The 22,514-nt window shown below is 36.2% G+C and overlaps 1 protein-coding gene across 6 annotated transcripts in view; it reads right to left on the reverse strand.

Moving 5' to 3' along the window:
- PSIP1 (PC4 and SFRS1 interacting protein 1) overlaps positions 1-22,514 on the reverse strand; it is a 39,723-nt gene that overhangs the window by 5,050 nt on the left and 12,159 nt on the right. For 2 of the 6 annotated variants that reach the window (XM_023242197.2, NM_001009372.1), the window contains 8 exon segments: positions 19,759-19,897; positions 17,168-17,272; positions 16,226-16,288; positions 10,186-10,282; positions 9,197-9,272; positions 4,163-4,391; positions 3,210-3,328; positions 470-525 (listed from right to left, as the gene is read on the reverse strand). In XM_023242197.2, the coding sequence (XP_023097965.1) occupies positions 470-525; positions 3,210-3,328; positions 4,163-4,391; positions 9,197-9,272; positions 10,186-10,282; positions 16,226-16,288; positions 17,168-17,272; positions 19,759-19,897 (884 nt within the window). 6 annotated transcript variants of the gene reach the window in all.

A 22,514-nucleotide genomic window follows, 5' to 3' on the forward strand; every position in this document is an offset into this window, starting at 1 on the left:
GCACATTTTAGTGTTTAGGAAAGCAGCGTTCATCATTTAAAGAAAAAAAAAAAATCACCTTCTAGCTGCATAGGTGTCTAAAATAAGCTGTCTGCATCCAGTAATTAACCCCTTTATGCCAATCCTTAGACAGCTGTTTCACCTTACACATTTAACCAAATAGAGAAACTATCTGAAACAATGAGATCTGTCAAAAATGGGAAAACATCTAACTTTTGGCAATGTTACAAAAACATGATCATCAAATAATGAGCAATAAAACCGCAAGCATGACTCCTTATTAGCAAGTTCACCTGATTATACTTAAAATACAAGGACTATAGAATCCGTTAGGGATCTGAAAAAGCACAATTATAGGGGATTTGAGAACTCTTACGAAATGACTTAAAAACCTACACATGAAAAATTAAATATATAACTTCCTTTCTATGTATAATTTTTATACATCTTAGGAAGGGAAATAACTAACCTCGCTTCTTCTCCACTTTCTTAACTTCTGGCTTCTTTCCTTCATCTTTATTCTGCCTATCAAATGTTAACACAAATATTTCAAAACGTTGGAACTTTGTGACTGATTACCAAATGCCCACAATCCCTTATGTAAAAGCTAAAAAAAATTTTAAGGTAGAAAATAGCCTAGATCACAAGGAATTGACTTGGAATGCATACAACTTTAGAATGCCACAGCATTAACTATAAACAAAAAACACATGTAAAAACGAACATGCTAAAATCTAGCGTTTCAGTGGCATCACAAATAATTTTGATGCTAGTCATTGTGAAACTTTTTTCCAATAGTAAATAGTGTGTTGCTTAAAGACCCAATTTCAGGGTCAGTGGACAAACATACCATAGTGGGAAAAGAATGCTTATAAACATTTCATGAATTCTACATAATTATTTTTAAAAGTAGTATGTCAAAACAGACTAACTTTTCCCACATCTCCAAGAGGGCAGACAGTTGAAGGAGTTGTTAAGTTTCAAGGTTAAACAGACTGTTCAAAGACAATAGTATTAAAACGGGGGTTTGGCCAATACATCAAACTTAAATGACACTCACTGACATTTACATACCATTATACAAAAGAAAAAGTACCATTTTACTGTGAATAACCCTTTAAAACAACTCCTAATTTCTAGTGTCTTGGCTTTGAGTTCGGGCCCTATTGTAAACCAATTGAAATAGACAAGAACAAAACAATATCTAAAAATCAGGTTTTTTTAAAAAAGACTTTATTTTAAAATTTTGGTTACAGTTTCATTTTTGTTTTCTTAACAAGTCTACTGTTTAATCTCTCAGGATTAAAAAAACAATTATTAAGATTCTAAAGAATTAAACAACAAAGGAATGTCAAGGGAAGGGCACAACTGCCCCCATTCTCTGGGGTATAAGAGCTATTCCAGTTTAACACCTAGCTTCAAAACAAAATGAATTTTTATATTTTCTAAATGAAATAATGTACAACCACCATCTTCTAACTTTCAAACACAAAGCTTCACCTTAAGCTTGGAAAAAAAAAAAACAAAACAAAACAAAAAAAAAAACTTAACAGGAATGATGGCCGACCTTAGTATGTAGTGTGTACCTTACAGGTTTTTTTTTGTTTGTTTTTTTTTTTTAACAATCATAACACAGTAATGCCATTAATGAAGTCCTCAATTTAGAATCTGCAACATTCTTCCATCAAGGGGGGGGAGGGGGGAATTCAGTCCAATGAGTCTGTCTCGAGATCTTCATCTCTTGTTTGCTCCACTTGTATTCTCTTTTCAGTAACTGGATTAATGCTTTGAGCCCAAAATGAGATATATTTTTTATTACTGTAGATTACATGTTGTTTGGCTGGGAATACAATACAATAAACTTTATTTTGCATAATGCATTTCACACAAGCTGCATCTGAAATGCTTTACAGAGCAAAACTGTCCAAGTACAAAGTTTTGTAATAACAGGAGAAGGAAAGAAAACACAAATATTAGAATTTGAGAAAGTTACATTCGGAGGACATTCAAAAAGAAACTGAAACACATAAAGATAACTTTGAGATACTGAAGAAGGGCCGGGCTAGATTTACTAATAAGCAACCACTAATTTTCTATCTTAGTTTGGGGAGCACAATAAAGTCAAAAGTAACAAACAGTCCAACAACTCTTCAGTGAAAGGATAGAAAAGGATAGGCAATAAAAAGTAACTTTAACATATTTACAGAAATGGTCAAGTCTAACAGACTAGAGGGAGTAACATTTCTGAGCTTTAGATCTTTGATGTCACTCCACTCAAGCAGCTGAAACTGCTTATGTATTATCCTCCAAACAACTAAGAAAGCAGATAGTCAAACGCTATACTTGTGAAGAGACTTTGGCTCACAACTCTATCTTATAAAGAGAAAGTACAAATTAATTAAAGAATTCATTACTTATCGTTAAATGTGTCTTAGTGACCTACAGCATGTTTTTAAAATCACTTCCATTAACAAGAAACCAAGTTTAGTCAGAATAATGCAAGACGCTTCGCAACAAAATGCTTTTCAAAGAAAACTCAGAAGTGACAGTCTAAAGATAACTAGGAAAACAAATGTAATAAGCACATGGAGTGTAATCATCACCAGTGCTATTTTCCTCCTAATAAAATTATGTTATGGAATAAAATTAAAGGGGAAAGAAATTCCCCACGGTAAGTGCGTATTGTCTCCAAGTATCAAAACTTAAGTCAGCTTGGAGCTTTTGTATCGCACACATCCAACTCAAACCCTGTCAGCCTCTAGATTTACTTTTACTGGCTTCTCGGGTTTCCAACTGTGCTCCTCTTATTGTTGCTGTTCTTTTGGGAAGAGGTCTGCTGGTGGTATGACAAGGATGTTTCCTTCTTCCTCCACCAACATATTATCACCACTTTCTGTATTTAATACTAAACAAGTAAACAGTAGAGGATGAGGACATTTTCAGCAAAGCCACTAACAGTTAAATCCTATCTGCACTTTCAGTTGAAATTAAAAATATTCACAAGTGATTACCTCTGAATTTCCTCCTCTTACTCAGCAAAGAATGAAGCCTGAAACATGATTATCATCATATATTGAAGACTGTTTTCTAACACAGGGGAGAAGTCACTTCTCTTAAAGGCTTCATCAAGGTCTGAAAAATGAGATTCTATCGTTTAAAAATTTCATGCTAGCTTAAAAAATCAAAATTTAGAATAAAAAAATACTTACTGCTCCGTTTCCATCTGTTCCTCTTGCTTGCGTTTTCTATCTGCTGCTTCTTTCTCATGTTGGCCTTTCAACATATTCCTTCTATGAGCAGTCTGAAAGTTTCTTCCACCTTTTCTCTTCTGTTTTGAGGATTAGGATGAATTTAGTTAACTACCAAGTCAGTGACTATGATTACAATCTTGGGAGGAAAAAAAAGCAACTGGTTTTCTTAAGGGACAAATACTTAAATGACTGATTTTTAAAAATCTCAGAATTATACATGTTGCTGTCTAAACTGAACTTTCCCATGCTGATTCGGGGAATTAAAATCTATTTCCTGCACTGCTGTAATATACTAAGCGATGGCCTTTGGCTCAAAGTATGTCAGGCTGTTGGCCTCCACACTATGGTTCTGATTTCAGTACTGTTTACTGACAGGTACATTGCTTGGCTTCTCAAGTATTTGGAAATCAGGAAAAAAAAAGAAAAAGAAAAAAAAGATTCACACAAACCAGGTCTGTAGATCTCCAAGGCTACATACAGTACTTATTCCTAAACAACTGTGGCGTTCAAATACCACTGATAAAACGTACACTAAATAGGCCTGAAGAGTAGTTCAGAATTTCACTGTAGGAAATAATAAAAATCCCCGTATAAATGCATCGCTTTTAGGTCTTCTCTCGTCGCAGCTCATCTAGCTTAATTTCTACTTTTCTACCTTTTCTAGATAGGTGGGTTACTGGAGTAAACATTTGATTTCCGTATCATAATTGTGAAGGGTGAGATAAACTTAGAATTATAATAAAGTTTCAAGTATGGTTTTTAACACAGCTAATTCAAGTTTACTCAGAAAGGCAGGGAAATTCAGTTTTACTTTTAATCACATTCATACTTTCACAGATACTGAAAGCTTACGAGAGAAAAAGAACTACACAGGAAACCAAAAATAGAATAAGTATTTTACTTGATAGTACCTTTTCACTTTCTTGATCATCCCCTTCCTCTTCAGAATCAGAGGTTGATGTAACCCCTGTTTTAGCTGAATTTTTTCTTTTGGACTCAACTTCTTTCTTCCCCTCTTTTTTGTCTGGCTCTTTTCTTGGCTTATCTTCTTCTTTCTGGCCCTCTTCATCCTTTTTAAGCTGCTTTTTAGGTTGTTTTTCTTCTTGCCCCTTTTTCTTACTTTTGTCTTCTTCAGTTACCCTATTTTTGAAAATACAGCAATGGAAAATGAATTTTTAGGTATCATTATTCATTGTCTTTTAGCCATACTCTCCCAATCAAAGAAGTATTTTGGCTACTAAAAATGGGCAATAATTTACTTAGACAAATTTAACATATCTTCCAGTAAAATATGAGTATCTTTACCATCCAGTAATAGAAAGAAAAGAACATCCTTTTCATATAAATTAGAAGACACAAAAATCATAGTGGCATTAAGGTAATAAAGCGATTTTCCCTTTGTTTTCCCAGTTTTTTGTCATGTTACTCATTCACTGAAAAAAAGAATACGGAGTAGGACCTTCTGTGCCAAGATACTACTCTTCACTGTGGGGCCACAGCAGTATATTAGATGGGTGAAAGAGCCAGACCTTCTATTCTACATCATTATAAGAATAACAGGTTTTAAAAAGAGTAGACTGGGAAAAGTACAATTGTAGAAGTGAACTGGTTATTATCAAATATGGCCATTTTAGAATTCAAAGAAATACTCCGCAAGGTAAAAGGCTCCCAAATTACACACATAATGGTAAAATATATGGCCACTAAGCATAATATCCAACGGTGCTAAATTCACCAGCAATAAGCATTCCCATCACCAGTGGATTTACAGACCTCATTAAAACTAAGTCAAAACTACCAAAACTGTCCAGTAAGCGTAACATTATCATTGGATGACATCTATGCTAATGAATACAGCAGAAATAAATATGAATATTTAGTATTTATGATACGATGTTAGGCTCTAGCAGAATCAAAGGATGCCAGTGCAGGGGCCCTTGGGTGGCTCAGTTGGTTGAGCATCTGACTTCAGCTCAGGTCATGATTTCCCGGTTTGAGTTTGAGCCCCGTGTTGGGCTCTGCACTGACAGCACGGAGCCTGGAGCCCACTTCGAGTTCTGTGTCTCCCTCTCTCTCTCTCTCTCTCTGCCCCTCCCCTGTTCATGGTCTCTTTTTCTCAAAAATAGATAACATTAAAAAAAAAAAATGATGCCAGTGCTAACCACATAATTACTTCTATGGTATATACGTTCAATGAAAGCAACCCTATAAAAAACGACAACAAGTTTTAACAGCTGTTTAAAAAATCTTTTTGGGGGGGGGGGGCACCTGGGTGGCTCAATTGATTAAGTGTCCGACTCTTGATTTGGGCTCAGGTCATGATCTCTCAGTTTGTGAGATCAAGCCCCATGTCGGACTCTGTGCTGTCAGCACAGAGCCTGCTAGAGATTCTCTCCCTCCCCTTCTCTCTGCCCTTTCCCTGCCCATGCTCACTTGCTCTCAAAATAAACTTTTAAAAATAAAAAAATAAAGATTGATCTTTTTTACTGTTCTAGGAATTTCAGTGAGATTTTCAAAAATTACACAATTATATCAATGGGTCTGAGAGGTGGAAGAGACTTCAGATCATATAATTGGTCCAATATCTCAGTTCCAAATCCACTGACCACCTATCACACACTGCTTCCTTGAACTCTTAGGAGATTATTAAACTGGAAGAGAAAAAATTCACTTTTTAACCTCTTTAGAAATTTGTCTTATTAACAACCATTATTGGCTATGCTTATTTTCAAATGTCATATGGGTTTCCTCATCAATTTCTAACTGATGGAAGAAAAGGCATGCGAGTAAAATCATTTAAAATTTTAAGTTTATATAAACTTTATATCTTAAGAGTGATACATACAGTGGAATACCATTTGGCTTTTTTTAAAAAACAGATTAAGAAGTGTACAATAAGGTCATAAGAAATGGGATTATTATTTCAAGGTCTGAACAGTATCAAAGCAGATTGCCACAAAATTAACCATCAGAGCTTGCTATAAACAAGTATTTTCCGAATGGTCCTCCATACCGCCTTTCACGAAAAACACTTCTCCATAGCAACAATTTCCCTTTTTACTAGGTCAAGGCACAGTAGGAAACTATTTGTAAATAGTTAAAAAAACATGTTAACGTAAGCAAAAACTACTGCAAATACAACCCCAATTATCTCAGTCGCTTATAACAAATATTTCTTACTTTACGTGAGAATTATAAGATGGTTTCAGCTCTTCTGGGTTCTATACCACTGTCATTTCAGGACTCACGGCAAAAAAGCTACCACTAACACATACGTTCTGTTCTCATGATGGGAGAGCAAAAGTATAAGAAAAGCTTACATAGTTTAACTGCATTCCACACTGAGTTTGTGCTCAGATACACAGCTGAGAATAGCTATAACCGATACCCAGCCTACACATAATGTGAAGTGTCATTAAGTTACCACTATGTGAGGCTGTCCATAAATTGCCTTTGCAAAAAGCTCATGGATACAGAAATTTATGTAACACAATGTGACACTGACTCTGGGGCTGAGAAATTGAAAATCCTAATATATTATTATACAATAGGTAAAACTGTCATTTGTGATAACGTGAAAGAAAATTCAGTGAATGTGTGGCTTTGAGTGACAAGTTTTCAAGACCGAATGCTAGCATCTTAAGTTGGTTGTTACCAGGATAGATTTGATAGGGTACTTCAAGAAAGGAGTTTAAAAAAATAACAAAATGACAAAAGGAAAACCTAAAAATTCCACGCATTTCTGTGTTTAAAGTCACCTCCATCTTGTAAAAATTTCAAATTCAGAAAACAATTAGGGTCAAAGATCCAATCAAGGGTATGAGCTGCCAGCCTCTCCTTAAGTATTCAAATTGGGCTACCGTGGTCCTTCAGATGAACAAATAGTTTCTAGGAAAGAGACCAAGGGGTTCTCAGGAAAATCTGTAAACTCAAAGTGAGTGCAAATTAAGTATAATAAAATAAGCATGTGGGGGCAGGGGGGCAGTGGGAATACAATTTTTTAAGCAAAAAAAATTGAGAAAAGGATTGAGAAAAAGGATTGAGAAAAAGGATTGAGAAAATCCTATAAAAAGACCACCTGCATGGCTCAGTTGATTAAGTGGCCAACTTTGGCTCAGGTCATGATCTCACAGTTCGCGAGTTCAAGCCCTGCATTGGGCTCTCTGGTATCAGAGAGGAGCCCACTTCAGATCCTCTGTCCCCTTCGCTCTCCCTAAAATAAATAAATAAACTTAAATAAAAGACCACTAGGCATGAAGCTGGCTCAAATAAAACACACACACTCACAATAAAGTATTATTAGCAAATGTAATACAGCCTGCATCAAGAGAAATTAATGGAGATCTAAAAAGGAACCTTGGGTCCCTCCAACTCCCTACTGCCTGAAAGCAGACGGAATCCTACCCAGCTGATGAAGGTAGTATTTTCCAATGACCTTTTCAGACACATCTAAGGACGATACTGAAAAAGTAAACTGTCACAGGATTAGCTAAAAGCCACGGAGAGATATGGTCTGGCAAGAGACTCTCAGGGAAAAACTGGGGCCTAATCAAGGGAACCTTCCTTATACCTAAAATCAGGAGATCTCACACTATTTTCCCAGAATTCTACATTTCCTAGGGAACAATGACTACTCTATGCCTCTTAATCTTCTCCTTTCCAAACAGGCGTATTTATTATGGTTCCCTATCCCAGATCTAGGTGTGTGATAAAAGGGAGAGGGGAGCAGATACCTTGTGTTTTCAGTTCCTAAGTCTCCAGATCAAGACCTTGTATCAATTATGAAATCCTAGACTTTATACCTAATGCCACGATTAGATTAGGAAGGGAATAAGATTTGGCATGTTTAAAAAGAAAAACTCATCTGCATGTACCTAATTTCTTCACTACAGCAGTTAAAACCACGTTGTAATATTGTGCCAGTATTTTTGAGGATAGTTTAATAGCTAGCTTGGCAGTAAAACTCTTTAAACACATTTTAATCAAAAAGTACAAACTTCCATGTTCTGTAACTAAAATGTCCTATAAAAATGTTTCATATAAAACACTGTAAAAGCCCCTCTTAAATGACCAACACACTTGAGCCTTCTCTATAAAATCTTTAAACATAAGAGCTAAAAAAGACTTTTGCCCTTTGTCTAAATATATACTCTCTCTCGTGAAGTTTCCACCCAGAAAAGTCATATAAAAATACCCATATGCAGAAAAGAAAGGTGGCAAGAAAAAAATTTTTTTTTGTTGATAACTAAGTAGTTAGCATATCAAAATACTTTAAATTCACATTGCAAAAGTAATTTTAGTAGGGTTTTTTTTTCTTTTTTCTTTTTTTTTTTTTTTTTTTTTAAGTAATCTCTATACCCAACGTGGAGCCTGAACTCATGACCTGGAGATCAAGGGTCACATGCTCTACTGACTGAGCCAGCCATTACTAAGGAGTCCCTTAGTAATATTTTTAAAAGTTATTCTAAAGGAACTAGAAAAGATTTGTGGAAATTGCTCCAAAAATACTTTGTCTAAAAATTCCTTGGGGCACCTGGGTGGCTCAGTTGGTTAAGCATCCAGCTCTTGGGTCTCAGCCCAGGTCGTGATCTCACGGTTCATGAGTTCAAGCCTTACATTCGGCTCTATGCTGACAATGCACAGTCTGCTTGAAATTCTTTCTGTGTCCCCCCCTCCCCCCCACCATGTGTCTCTCTTTCAAAATAAACTTTAAAAAATAGTTTGCTTAAAAAAACTATATTGCCTAACTTCTCTTTTATAGATTTACCCTGTATTATCTAAGTATCTTTATAACCTTGATATACCAAGAAAATGTCTTTAATGAAAGGATAATCACATCAATTTTTACTTTTTACACAATGAAAAACTTTTCAATAGTTTTTTCCCATAATTTTTAGAATTACTAAAAAGTAACAGCAAATATCCTACATTAAAAATAAACTCACATGTCACTCTCTGAAGGGCAGGGCTGTTTTACCATTTTGGGTCTGCCTCTTGGTTTCGGAATCTTGACTTCTGTAGCTAACATTCACAAGGAAAAACAAAGTCAGTAACTACCCACTTTTCCTTTTAAGATGCAATTGTCACATATAAAGATTACAAATGGTATGTACTATAAGAATATTGGTTAGTGGTTTATTACAGATACTATCTTATTTATTAAGTTTTAAAGATAATATCCCCCAATGATTCAAATGAGCAACAACAGAATATTTAAAAGGGGTCAATCAACAGAGTAATTTTCAATCTGTCCTTAGTATGTCTGAGAGGACTTCAAAGAACATCCCTCATTGTTTTAACAGGAATATCACAAAATTCAACTTTATAACAATACCACTTATAGTCAATCTCCATATACATATTACAATACTGTATATATATGGTACATTTACATCTCTGAAAATCTGTATAATTCACTGAATTTTCTAACACCACTAATTTGATCCATTAAAATATTAAATTCCAAAATAAAAATTATGGAAACAAATCTCAGGATTTTTCTGGGTATTATGGATTTTCCCTTTTCAAAGAATCCTATTATGCAGTAGAAAAAAATGGGCTCTATTGTGTTAATTTTCTTTGTTTTACTTTGCCTTACTATTAGAGACATATCCTTCCAAACTACAGTGAAGCTTATGCTTTCTACAGTGAGAGGTAAAATAGATCCATCATTCATGGAATTTGATCTCACCACAGCCTCATTTGCAGCTATTAGGAGACATTTAGGTAAAACAGAAAATGAAAACAGTCCCAAGCAATTATTTTAAATCTAAATACTTTATCATAAAGCAGAAACCATGTTTATCTCCTTTGAAATGTATATATTATCCATAACCAATTACCTATCCACCTATTCGAAGGTATCTGAGGTACAGCGCTGTAATGGTTTGAAATATTAATCACAAGCCAGAGATTTAAACATTAATAATCCTACCTGCAGGTCGCCCTCTTTTAGGACTCACTTTCAGATTAACAGATGCTGCTGCTGTTGTCACTACTCCTGCCTCCTCAGTTTCTACTTGTTTTTCTGCCTGAATCACAAAGATTTAATTAACTTACTTAGCAAACAGTAGGCATTTCAAATTTAATTCAACAGCAAAGATATCCCACTTTACGATACAAAGTTTACATATAACTGCAACTTGTACATGATTGTTATTTTTCAGTAGTGAACTCATCAGAGCGACATCCCCAAACACCACAACTAGCAGACTCTAGTGAACAATTCTAAGAAACAAAAAACATCAGGGGCACCTGGGTGGCTCAGTCAGTTAAGCATCTGACTTCAGCTCAGGTCATGATCTCGCGGTTCATGAGTTCAAGCCCTGCACTGGGCTCTGTGCTGACAGCTCAGAGCCTGGAGCCTGCTTCAGATTCTGTGTCTCCCTCTCTCTGCCCCTCCCCCGCTCACGCTGTCTCTCTCTCAAAAATAAACATTAACAAAACAAAAACAAAAAACATCACTTTTTAGATGTTCTCAGGCTAAAAAACACCAATTTGTAAAAATACAGCTAACACTCGATGCAAAATGATGACCTAAGTATAATATGCTTAACCCACACATGCTTATAAATGTACTTTCATTGAGTATCTTAAAATCCTAACACTTTACATTGTGTACTTATGAGGGAACTTAAGTTAATATTCTAATATTAGTAAAGGGAAGAAATTAAGTTGTTGATATTTCTTATTCTTTAACTTTGTTAATATATACATGTTTTATTTTTGAATTAAGACTGAGATCTGCTGTTTCTCTAGGAGTTACTATTTTCTGTAAAGAGTGATTTACTACAGTAATCAATTGCAGTGCCCCTTTGCAAACTATGATGCCTGAAGAGACAAGAGCCCAAAATGAGTCAGTTTAATGGAGTCAAGCAGTAGAGTAGAACAAAGGTTAAAACCACCAATTAGAAAGGAAATGCAAACAACTTGATCATGATGGAAATGGGAGGAAAGAGACAGTGAAGAAAACAAAGACAAGGATGGGAGGGGCCCTAGGAGCTGCTTCCCCATGACCCATTATTTAAAATTCAGCATTAACTAAATTAACAAAAAAAGGCAATAAAGCATGAAAAGACATGCACAATCCAATCTTATTGACAAAACAACTTAAAAATCTTTTAATCAACAATCTGATTCACAAACGTTTAAGAGATAATGCCCAGTATTGGTAAGGAAATGAAGAATCATATACTGATTACTAATGATCAATAAACAGGCAACAGCTTTCTGAAAGAATATCTTTATATCAGCAATAAACAGGCAAATTTCTGATTTATCAATCCTACTAAGTTTTAGTTATCTATGTAATCTCTATACCCCAGGTGGTGCTTAAATTTACAACCCCTAGATATGAAAAGTCAGGCTCTTCTGACTGAGCCAGCCAGGCACCCCAGTAATCCCACTTCTAAGAATCTTTTTTATTTTAAACATTATTTTTGTTTTTATACTTTGAAAACAACAATGCATATTCAGAGCATTATCAGAAGTCAATTAACTCAGCTACGTTCACCCCTGAACTGTTCTCAAGGAACATTACAAAAATTGCTCCCTTAAACATTAGCTAAGGTTGTATTTCTAGAATTTTAATAATTTAAATACCACCCCCCCCCCATCTTGATTCAATAGCTCCCCTGGTGGGGAACCAGGCACCTGTTTTTTCTTTGTTTACCATTACCAAGCTCCCTACGTACCTAAGGTTGAGAACCCAAGACTGTATGACAACTCTTCCTAGTGAGGTGTTAAGAGGGCAAAATCTTCTAAAATTCAGTTCAAACTGACGAGCTTTTCAGTGCAAAAAACAAAAACAAAAACAAAAAACACACACCTCTCTATTTACACTTTCTATTTTTGAAAATAAATCAAGACATCATACAAGAATTAAAGGTAGAATGGATCTTCTGGAGGAGATACCAATAAGAGGTAACAAATTCATAAATAATTAGTATCATAAATAAAAAGATATTAACATTAATACTGAATAAAAAAAACCAGCCCTATCATGAAGATGTATTCTTCACTGTTAGAAAAATTAGGCAACTCAAAAGCTTTCCTTATGAAAATAAAATCAACTGTTTAGCTCAAAAAAAAAAAAAAGTTATTTCAAATATACAAATATCCAAATCTTAAATGTAAATACACTGCAAATTAATTTCTTCTATATTTTACCTTATTCACAGAGACCTCTAACCCTTTGACACCTGCACTCATTTATCACCCCACTCTGTAGCTACTCCCTTCATCATCTTACCTAAAGCACTCCCTCCCACAAAACACCCCATGAGATTATAGTATTCATATGCATCCTCAAGTCCTCTGCATTCTTGTTTTACTGCACCTGTCCCACAAATCTCCAGCAGAGAATTACTGTAAAACTCTACCTTTTCTGCTCTATTATTCCCTGATGCTGAGATCTGCTGAAAAAAAAAAAACCCTATACAAACATGCATTCATTTAATGCCTCTCGGTTGGAAATCTCCAAGCCATCCATTAATACCTTTACCCTGTTGTGTATGCCCTCTTCTCCCCTCACCAGCATGAACTTTCTATCCTTCCTTCCTGCCTTACACATGTAGTCCTCCCTTGAACTGGGCAGTGTAGAAGAGATTGAGGCCAGCAGGAAGGAATTCCGTTAATTCCCTAGTCTCCCTAGAATTTTTTTTTTAATTTATTTTTGAGAGCGAGTAGGGGAAGCACAGAGAGAGAGTGAGAGTGAGTGAGAGTGAGTGAGAGTGAGAGAGAGTGAGAGAGAGTGAGAGAGAGTGAGAGAGAGAGAGAGAGAGAGAGAGAGTGAGAGAGAGTGAGAGAGAGAGAGAGAGAGTGAGAGAGAGAGAGAGAGAGAGAGAGAGAGAGAGTGAGAGAGAGAGAGAGAGAGAGAGGCGCCAAGCAGGCCTCACGCTGTCACAGCACACAGCACAACTTGGGGCTCAAATTCATAAACCAGGAGATCATGAACTGAGCTGGAATCAACAGTGAGATGCTTAACCGCCTAGGCCACCCAGGCGCCCCTGCCTAGAATTTTTAAATAACCTTTTCCATATTTCCCTTTAATGTTAAAAAGGATGAGATGTCCATCTCCTTCTCCCTGTTATGTTTCTTCCTTCAAATGTACCTCTCCCTTCTCTCATCCAACATCTCTTTACTACAACAATTCATACTTGTTCCATACCTTTAATCTTTCCTAGCTTTGCAAACAACTTGTTAAATCTTTCACCATATCTTTTCACTTTAACCATGCAAATCCCTGATGCTGCATTCTCTCTACTTCCCTTCAAAAATTTCAAAAACAGTGTAACTCTACCATTAAATATTTTATTCTCCAACCTCCTTCATCTGCCCTTACCATCTGACTTTAAGTATCCTGGGGCAGGGGTGCCTGGCTGACTCAGCGGGTTAAGCCTATGACTTTGGCTCATGTCCTGACCTCACCATTAGTGAGCGAACCCCACATCAGGCTGTGTGCTGACAGCTCAAAGCCTGGAGCCTTTGGTTTCTGTGTCTCCCCCCATCCCCCTCCTCTCTGCTCCTCCCCACTTGTGCTCTCTCAAAAATAAGCAAACTTAAAAAAAAAAAAAAAGTATCCTGGGGAAGCCCAACTGTCAAACATCTTCCAGTATCCTCTCCATTACCAAGACATAACTGACCACTCCCCTTTTTAAAAAAATTCTCTCCTCCCAGGGCACCGGGGTGGCTCAGTTAAGCCTCTGACTTCGGCTCAGGTGATGATTTCGAGGCTCAGCATGTGAGTTCAAGCCCCACATCGGGCTTTGTGCTGAAAGCTCAGAGCTTCAGATTCTGTCTCTTTCTGCCCTTCCCCCGCCCCCCTGCCTCGCACACCCATGCCCACCCCCCACACCCTCTCTCTCTCTCACAAATATAAACATTAAAAAATTAAAAAAAAATTCCTCCCTTGTTTAGCTCGACATCCTCCTTTTTTTGATAGTTAATTCTCAGCCTTTTTTTTTTTTTTTAATTTTTTTAAATGTTTGTTTTTTGAGAGACAGTGCAAGCAGGGAAGTGCACAGATAAAGAGGGAGACACCAAATCCAAACAGGCTCCAGGCTCTGAGCTGTCAGCACAGAGCCTGATGCAGGGCTCGAACCCATGAACCTTGAGATCATAGTTGAGTTGAGGTCAGACACTTAACCAACTGAGCCACCCAGGCACCCCTCTCAGCCTTAACTTTACAAAGCAACTTCTCATCTCCATTATGTTCCCTCAGGGTTCTGGTTTCTGCATTCTTCCTAGTAAACTTTCTCCCTTGACTACCTCATCTATTTCCTGTCTTTCTATCAGTGACTACATCTTTAACTTTTACCTTTTCCCCTTTTGATATCAAAACAATGTATCTTCAGTCCAATTCCCCTAGATGTTTCATTTCCTCCTCCCCACGCCTCTGCTCCCAAAACCAAGCCAACCTTGGAGTCATCCTAGATTCCTCCTTCCCACTCACTTCCAATCAACCATCAACTTTACCTCCTGAAGTGCTCTTAAATCCCGTTTCTCATTCTACACTACCAAACAACCTGCTAGAAGGTCCCTCTTCCTTCCAATCTCATGCTAACTCCTTAGAAAAGCCTTTCATGACTTAGTTATTACCAAGCCACTATCGTAACACCCCATTTTAACTCTTACTTTATGTATTTATTCTGTCTCAACAAAAATGTAAGTTCAATGAAAACAAAGACCTTATCTCCTTTATTCAATACTACTCCATTCTCTGCCTACACCTGTGAGGTCAGTACTAAAATTCTGAATGAATTAATCCGTGAATTTGTCTCACCATCCCAATCCAGTCTCCATCATTCACACTGCTTTAAAAGAGGATGCATGTGAAATATTGTTCCCCTCCTCCCGCCTCCATCTGCCTGACAAGACTCAGCCTATGTTTAAAATCTTGTTAAAGTTATCATAGCCCCTTCCACAGGAAATAAAAAGCCACAATTATTTGTTTTCATATTTTACTTCCTCACAAGATACCGAAGCCTTAGTTTTCCTTGAATCTGTGGTATATGATAGTCTGAGACAATAAATACGTTAGAAAAAGGTGAAGAACAAAACTTCATATAGGGAAGAAGAAACTTATTTTTTATTATTTTTTTAATGTTGATTTTTGAGAGACAGAGCTTGAGCGGTGGAGGGGCAGAGAGAGAAAGAGAGAGACACAGAATCAGAAGCTGGCTCCAGGCTCTGAGCTGTCAGTACAGATCCCAACGTGGGGCTCGAACTCACAAACTGCGAGATCATGACCTGAGCTGAAGTAGGACGCCCAACCTACTGAGCCACCCAGGCGCCCCACTTACTACATTAATTAAAAGCACAGACTGTACCTCCCACTCAAGTGTCACACAGTCTCATTTTATGCAACAATGTTGCTAATACTAGAATGAACAATACTTACACAGATATTACTGTGTATCAGGATTTATTATGGATAATGTAACGTGTTAATTCACTTAATCCTCTCAAAAACCTCGAGTATACATTATTATCTATTTTACAAAGAAGAGTTGAAGTGTCATTAAAAGCAATGAAAAGAGATGCATTTTGTTTCCTTTACTATTCATCTTAAGGGTGCTGTCACTAAAAAGAAACAGCTAGTTTTTGTAACTGAACAGTATAACCTACCCTTTAATAAAATGAAGGATTTGGAAAAAAGGGCCAACTCTAAACTTAAAAAAAGTAAGGTTTCATTATCTCTACCTTCCTCAATTCAACTAAAATAAAAAAATTATTTTAAGATCCCTGTGGTTAAGGGGCACCTGGGCAGCTCAGTAGGTTACACACCAAACTTCAGCTCAGGTCAGGATCTGCTGATCCAACAGTTCGAGCCCTACATCAGTCTCTGTGCTGGTGTTGTGGAGCCTGCTTGGGATTCTTTCTCTTTCCCTCGGCACCTCCTTCACTTGCATTCTCTCAAAATAAATAAATTTGAAGGGAAAAAAAAGATTCCTGTGGTTAAGCAATAATATTACCTTTCTCTTTCTCCCTCTTCTGGCAGCTTTTGGAGTGGTTATGTCAATTGCTTTAGTCACATCCTAAAATTGAAAAAATATATATACAGATGAAACTGAACAAATTATATCAAGACTTAAAGAAAATTTCTTAAACTAAAAATAACAGCATATTTCACTAAAAGCACTAGGGAAACTTGTTTTGTTTCTCTGAAATTTGAAAGCAATATCATAAAAGTGAAAGTAATAGCCAGTGTCTTTAAAAAAAAAAAAAAAACACTTTCCTCTGTCAGACAAAATAGAGGTCATGCTTGCTAGTACACATGGAAGTTTGTCTTTTTAAATTTACAAAACTTTTTTCTACATTTTAGGGTTGTAAATTTTAAATGGCTGAGACTCTGGAGATCATCTAACAACCCACGAGACCTGAAAAGGCTCAGGTGAGCATCTCCCCTCAAAGATAATCAAATAGAGATGGAAGTAAACCTAGATTCAACAAAATTCAGTTCAATGCCTTTTCTAGTATCCCCCCCACCCATCCCACAATATCTTGAAAAAGATTCCTAATAAACAGTAACCCACTCTCTTATGGGTGGACCTCATATTTTGCACAGCGAAACAACTTCAAATAAATATATCCGTGCATCTTTTTTTTTTCCTTTTTTTTTGGAAGTAATCCCTGCTCCTGAACTCATGACCTCCAGATCAAGAGTTGCATGCTCTACCGACTGAGCCAGCCAGGCGCCCCAACCATGGCCCCAGCCATGCACCATAAAGATGCAAAAATTATTTTACAATACAGTGTTTAATAGTCACACAAGGAAATAAGTTTTAAACACTTTCTCATTCAGTACTCAAATACTTTAAAGATTACTTTCTATTATGAGATCAAATGATCAACCCATTTTCCAATTTCTTCCCTGCAACAAAATGGGTTTAGAATGTAAGAGAAATTAAACATACCTCATTGCTGGCTTTTTCTTCATGGTCAGTATCTTCCTTTGAAACACTTGTTTCTTTTTCTTCAACTTCAACATCAGATGATGCATTCGATTGCTTAGTTGATGCCTATAAACGACCAGGTCTATTAACTTCACAAAGTACGATTTTACCCCATTTCAAAATTTTCTACTCATGAAAAAATCCAAAAGCCTATTTACAGGTTATAAAAGTCTCTTCATTTCTGTTCCACAAAATGCTTTTAACATATACAATTTTTTAAAAAGCTTTAAATTCTATTATTCCTTTAGAAAAGTATTATAAGGGGCTGTATTCCTGTAACTGAGTGTAAAGGATAAAACAGTGAGGCAGAAATGGAAGTAACATTACAAAGAAGACCATTCTAGTGTTCTAACCAATAAATATCCAACAAGATACAATGTAACGTGATTTAGAATAGCACAGACCTATACTGTATTCAACTACTGGCATATTCTAAAGAGAAACTTATCTTAGAGCCTTAGCAAAGGACATACAAGAGCTTTCTTTAAAGACTTTGATCTATATCTCATATTTAGTTTATTTAAAATTCAGACTCTTGAGACGGGATTCTGATTTAATAGGAGGTACTGAATGGGAGTCCAATCATCATTTTTTTTTTTTTTTTTCTTTCCAATTCATGAACCATAATTCAATCAGGCCAGCGATTCCTCTGGGCTCGGGGCAGCGGTGAGAACATACCCCCAGATGACAAGATACTTACACAGAAGATCTACTAGGGGCCTAAAAAGATGAGTAACAGAGATAAACACAGTACACACTGGGAGGTGAGGGTAAGCACAGGTCTATATGACGACAGCACTGCAGTCTAAACTGTGCCCCTTTCTAATGGTTTCCTTTTCAAGCCTAAACTTTTGCCTCTTTTATAAAAAAGGCAATGCTGATAACCCACAAAATGATAAAGTTACAAGAAATATAAAAGCATCCCCCCAAATTACTTCTAGCACTACAATTTTTGTAAATCATGATGGCCAACTTTTCTACTATGTTTGTTATGTTTGAGGTTCACTGCTTTCTCCATATCCTAGTTATGTGCCACTGGGGACCTATCTGGGCCAGAAACACAGAGTATACCACATCAGCACAATCATTCATACTTTTGTTAAGGACAGTACATTGCTAGGTTTCATGCACACAAACCACCAAAAATTTCATTGTGAAATGGAAAATCCCGAATATAGATGGTGAAAACCACCCGGAGATTAAGTAGGTACATAGGAACATAGGATAGGGTGACCATGCTGGGCTATCTGGAGGATGAAAAAGTCCTTGAAGGTACAATCACAATCACAGGACACATGATCCAAGTGAAGTTACAAACCGTTAGTTTCAGGAAATAATCAATTCAGTGTCTTTGGACTCCCATTATACAGCTGAGGCAACAATGATGGGAAACCATCCAGTCTTACATTCATGGAACAGTATTTAGCGAATACTTATTCTTGCCATGCATATGACAACGCCAGGCACATAGGACAACTTCTTTGTTCATGGAGCTAATAACCCGTGGCAGTTAAGTACAAAAGCAAACATAGTATGGTATGATTAACAAATAAATTTGGGTGATAATGAAGGTACTCAGGATCATCTAACGCACTCTTGGAGCACCATTGTAAGATTTAAAACCTTCCAGACAGAATAGCACCTGAAAAGTTCTCTAAAGGTAAGAAGCAGCATGGCACGTGCTACTTTTTGCTACTATATCTTTTAGTTCTTACTACCTCAGTCTTATTATTTTTTTAAAGTAAGCTCTACATACAATGTGGGGTTTGAACTCGTGACCGCAAGATCAAAAGTCGCATGCTCTACTGACTACCAGCCAGATGCCCCTTTCTCAATCTAATTTAAATGAACAAAACCTCTGGATACACAAAAAACAGATTAAGAAGAAAGTTTAAGGCTGCTCTTCTAAACACCAAAAACATGAAGTATACTTTGCACAGTGCTATCAGTACTTCTGTCACATATTTAATTTAACCCATATGAGGTTTGTAGTCTAATACAATTTTACGGATTTAGGAATTAATATGAGTAAGAAAAAGGGGCTCCTGGGTAGCTCAGTTGGTTAAGTGTCCGACTCTTGATTTCAGCTCAGGTCATGATCTCATGGTTCGTGAGATCAAACCCTGCATTGTGCTCTGTGCTCCGAGCACAGAGCCTGCTTGGGATTCTGTCTCTCCCTCTCTCTCCCCTTCTCTCAAAATAAATAAAAATAAACTTTAAAAAAAATGAGTAAGAAAAAAATACACTCTACAAGTTATACTACCTAAATTTCAGAGAACAGTACATACGGCTTTAAATTCAATGACACATTAAATAATCAATCAGAAGGACTTAAATAATTGACTATTTTCCAGTATACTGTTTACCCATGAAGGTAACATTTTCATCAGTTCATCTAGATATGAAAGGTCAAGATTCAACCTCACAAATAAGCACAATTTAATCTGAAATTTACAAGGCTTTTAATATTGATTTTCCTAAAGCTAGAATAGCGATTATCCCCCAAGACTGAATAAATGATACTAAACTAAATTTTATGTAATATGACGCACCTGTTGACTTGAAAATTTCACTTTCGGATTATTATCTATCTCCCATAAACCTTCATTAAAGCCTTTTCGTTTATTTGGTTTGCCGTACTTTTCCTTATTTTCTGAGTAAGGAAATATATCCTTTGGGCCTAAAAAAGCACTAAAAAAGGAGAGGGAGAAAAATGTGAGTGCAAAGCATTCTCAAATATGTAAGTTATTAAACAGTACTACCCTAGGATGCAATTCTAGACAATTCTTAACCCAAAATGCAGTAAAAATCTTACATAAATTAAAGGGCAGACACAAATGATTCATTAGATTTAAGTTCAAATACTTTTGTTAAATTCAATCATAAGCTCCTAGGATCCACAGTCCCGTATTAAAAAAACACTCAAGTTGCATGATGTGAATGTACTTAATGCCACTGAACAATACACTTAAAAATGGTTACAACGGTAAATTTTATGTATAATTTATAATTTTAAAAAGCCCCAAAATGAAAAGAACTGTGATAAAATTGCATTATCACCCAAATACTAATTTCAATGTAATCTGGTACAAGGCACAATTCAAAATACTGTCAATGAGGTACATTTGTGTGTGTGTGTGTGTGTGTGTGTGTGTGTGTGTGTGTGTGTGTGTGTGTTGTGTGTACACGCAGGCTTTTGGAATAAAATACGGTAAGAATTTTACTTTATTCAGTGAAGGAAATCAGAGGTTATAGCTGGTTAATTTGTTCATTCATATACTCATTAAAGTCACTCTTTTATTTGTGGTAGTGTGTTCTACAAAGTCACCACACACTGAATTAATGAATAATGCACACCACTGCCCAAGGGAAAACACAGGGTAGGGTTCCTGTGAGCCTCTGGTCACCTTGTCACCAAGCAATACATAACCTGGTTTTTCACATCTTTCTGTTTAAAGATCTCTTAATATGTATTAGTGACTCACTAATAATGAACTCATAGCTTCAACTTCTACACCACAGATTTTCTCCATATGGCACAAAACAGCCTTCTTGCACTTAGGAACGCTAAATAGCACCTCGGCACCATATCTGGGGGCTATTCCAAACTGCATAATGACCAACAAAAAAAGCACAAAAATGCAAAAATTATAGCACTACAGAAAACTGCAAAAAGGACACTTGTTTACAGTAAGAGAGTGAAAGCAAGAAGGCGGCAAAGTACTGCCATGGTCAGCCTCAGCTAGGAATGTGTGCATCAAACTACTCAAATTTTTGCCGTTTTGCTTGCACATGAAGGCACCATGAGTACTGACTGATGTGGGATTACAAATATATTTTCAGTGAGCAGGCAAATTCACAAATATGGAGTCTGTGGATGATGAGAATAAACTGTGTGTGCACGCACTGGAGATGTTCTCCAGAACAGACCCTTTGCATCTCCCTCAGTCAGTCCCGCAGAAGTCTGTCAGTTCCATAAAGGAAGATGCACCAGTATGTGGGAGTTTTTTTGTTATGCTATTTGATGTGTATGTATTCTCCAAAGGAAGAGGAAAACCAGATACTATTCATTTCCTCTAAAATGTGCTACAATTTAAGATATAAATTATTACGTACATGTCAAATTACTTACCTGGTGAAATTCTTTAAGAATTAGGGACCTAATGACTACAGGTATCACTCCAGTTAGAGTATCTTAAAAGGCTTTAGGATATTTTAATTAAAAAGAGACATGGAGCTCTATTTAAGTAAAGCCAGTGCATACAACAGTCAGCTTTATAATTTAAATTCTGTAATTTAGGAATATCCCTGTATACATGAATTTTTAACTACACACTGATTAAAGCACATTTAATCATTATCTCATTTGATCCAGAAATTCAGCCTTTTACTAGGAATCATGCATTCCTACCTATCTTCTCAAATTAGAAAAACACATTTAGTTAAAATAGTAAAACAATTCTTCCTACATGTTTCAAATTCCAAGTAAATAACTTGAGTTAAATCTCCATCACAAATATACTTCTATTTAGACCAAAGCAATGCAACACAAATTATCTCTCCTAAAACCTTACAAAAACAACCCATAAGGCCAAAGGCGACAAGAAAGATAATACCATCAGAGTAGAAGATGGAAAGACAACTGAAAAGGCTGGATACTAAGTAGCAATGTACAGAGTCAGCATCATCCGTTACAGTTCAAAATGCCCAACGGGCTCAAAACTGGCATCAGGAACTTCCAAAAGTGGTAGGGACCTTAAATACTTAATAAAATTATAGAAAAATGTTTTAGAACTTCAAACATGGGGTATTTTAAGATGACTCTAAACCTAAAAGTTATTCAAAAGACAGATTCTACCATGATATTACTTACCATATAAAGGTTTGACAATTAAATTTACCTGGATTATTTTTCTTTTCTCAAAACAGGCAGTCCTCACTTTGCATGACAACATAAGACTTAAAAAATGACCATGCAATGGGAAAAATTATGATTGTTCCTAACTTTTAAAAATTGTCAAAACATTAAACACTATTTCTGACAGTGAAAAGACATGAAATAGAAAAAAAATAGTAAAACTAGTACTTAGGGTACATTGTAATTGAAAACATTAGAAAAAAAAACTAAGCTAAAATAATTTGAATGGTTCTTGCCTTCTTCTGATCACATAACTTATGTGTAGAGTGAGCATATTTTCTATGCCTTGGCGAACTGTCATACTCCTTTCTAAGCCTGATCAGCTTCCAACATTTTATCCTTTGCACTTTCAATGTTGTGAAATATCTTTAATGTTTTTTGTTGGCATCA

Source organism: Felis catus, chromosome D4 (assembly GCF_018350175.1).
Source record: "Felis catus isolate Fca126 chromosome D4, F.catus_Fca126_mat1.0, whole genome shotgun sequence".
NCBI classification, from domain to species: domain Eukaryota; kingdom Metazoa; phylum Chordata; class Mammalia; order Carnivora; family Felidae; genus Felis; species Felis catus.